Here is a 1,456-nt window from a genome sequence, read left to right on the forward strand (position 1 = left end):
TTCCTTCTCTTGCTCGCAGGCTGCGAGGCCGGGATCGCCCCAGAGCCCTCCGAAAGGAAGAAGGGGGGCCGAGGACGCCGACAAGTTCCCTCAGCAGCCGCGGATCCCAGCCAAGGCGGAGGCTGCGGCTCCGACGGGGCAGCAGCGCGCTCCGCGGCGGAGCGTACGGCCAGAGCGTCCGAGGCGGGGGTCGCCCGGGCCTTTCGCTCTCGGCGGAGCAGTGGGCCGGGATCTCATGAGACGCGCCCGCAAGGGGCGCGAGATCCGAAGCCCGGGCGGCGCGCGGCGGAGGCGGAGGGCGGTGCTGCAGCTGCTGGAGCCCGGGAGCGGCCGGCAGGAGGCGGCGGAGAGAACTTGAACTTGGCGTCGGGAGCAGGCGCCCCGGACGCCCCCCGCCGGGGCCGGGGCGCCGAGGGTCCTGGGCGGCAGCGCTGCCCCCCGAATGGCCGCGGACCTGGCTCCCGCGCCGCGGCCCTAGGCGGCCTCTCGCCATGGCCAAGTGGCTGAACAAGTACTTCAGTTTGGGCAACAGCAAGACCAAGAGCCCCCCGCAGCCGCCGCGGCCTGATTACCGCGAGCAGCGGCGCCGGGGAGAGCGGCCCTCGCAGCCCCCCCAGGCCGTGCCGCAGGCCCCCGCGGCCGCCTCGGCGTCCTGCGGTCCGGCAGCCGCCTCCTGTTTCTCCGCCTCGTCGGGATCGCTGCCCGACGACAGCGGCAGCACGAGCGACCTAATCCGCGCCTACCGCGCTCAGAAGGAGCGCGACTTCGAGGACCCCTACAACGGGCCCGGCTCGTCGCTGCGCAAACTGCGCGCCATGTGCCGCCTAGACTACTGCGGCGGCGGCGGCGGGGAGCCGGGCGGAGGCCAGCGCGCTTTCTCCGCCTCGTCCGCGTCGGGCGCCGCAGGCTGCTGCTGTGCCTCCTCGGGCGCGGGCGCCGCGGCGTCCTCTTCCTCGTCCTCCGGCTCCCCGCACCTCTACCGCAGCAGCAGCGAGCGGCGCCCAGCCACGCCGGCGGAGGTGCGCTACATCTCCCCCAAGCACCGCCTCATCAAGGTTGAGAGCGCGGCTGGCAGTGCCGGAGACCCCCCGGGGGGCGTCTGCTCTGGCGGCCGCACCTGGAGCCCGACGGCCTGCGGAAGCAAGAAATTGCTCAACAAGTGTGCTGCCCCTGCCGCGGAGGAGAGCGGGGCTGGCAAGAAGGACAAGGTAAGGCTCTCCTTGGCCTCATCCAAGGTTCCAGAGCCACTGTGCACTCGGGGAAACTGAGGCATCACCTTGGTTCCGAGCCCCTACCAGCGGTTCTCAACCTGTGGGTCGCGACCCCTTTGGGGGTCGAATGACCCTTTCACAGGGGTCGCCTAAGACCATCGGAAAAGAAAAAGATATTTACATTACGATTCATAACAGTAGCAAAATTACAGTTATAGAGTAGCAACAAAAATAATTTTATGGTT

At 69.6% G+C, this 1,456-nt stretch overlaps 1 protein-coding gene across 2 annotated transcripts in view; it reads left to right on the forward strand.

The window, feature by feature from the left end:
* The first annotated feature begins 53 nt into the window (after nt 1–53).
* SHB (SH2 domain containing adaptor protein B) overlaps nt 54–1,456 on the forward strand; it is a 137,703-nt gene continuing 136,300 nt past the window's right edge. The window contains exon 1 of one of the 2 annotated variants that reach the window (XM_019649534.1): nt 54–1,208. In XM_019649534.1, the coding sequence (XP_019505079.1) occupies nt 492–1,208 (717 nt within the window). In that variant the 5' untranslated portion in view covers nt 54–491. The remainder of the gene's footprint in view (nt 1,209–1,456) is intronic. The other variant, XM_019649535.1, reaches the window with a different exon arrangement.

This window comes from Hipposideros armiger, unplaced genomic scaffold (genome assembly GCF_001890085.2).
Source record: "Hipposideros armiger isolate ML-2016 unplaced genomic scaffold, ASM189008v1 scaffold_133, whole genome shotgun sequence".
Taxonomy (NCBI): Eukaryota; Metazoa; Chordata; class Mammalia; order Chiroptera; family Hipposideridae; genus Hipposideros; species Hipposideros armiger.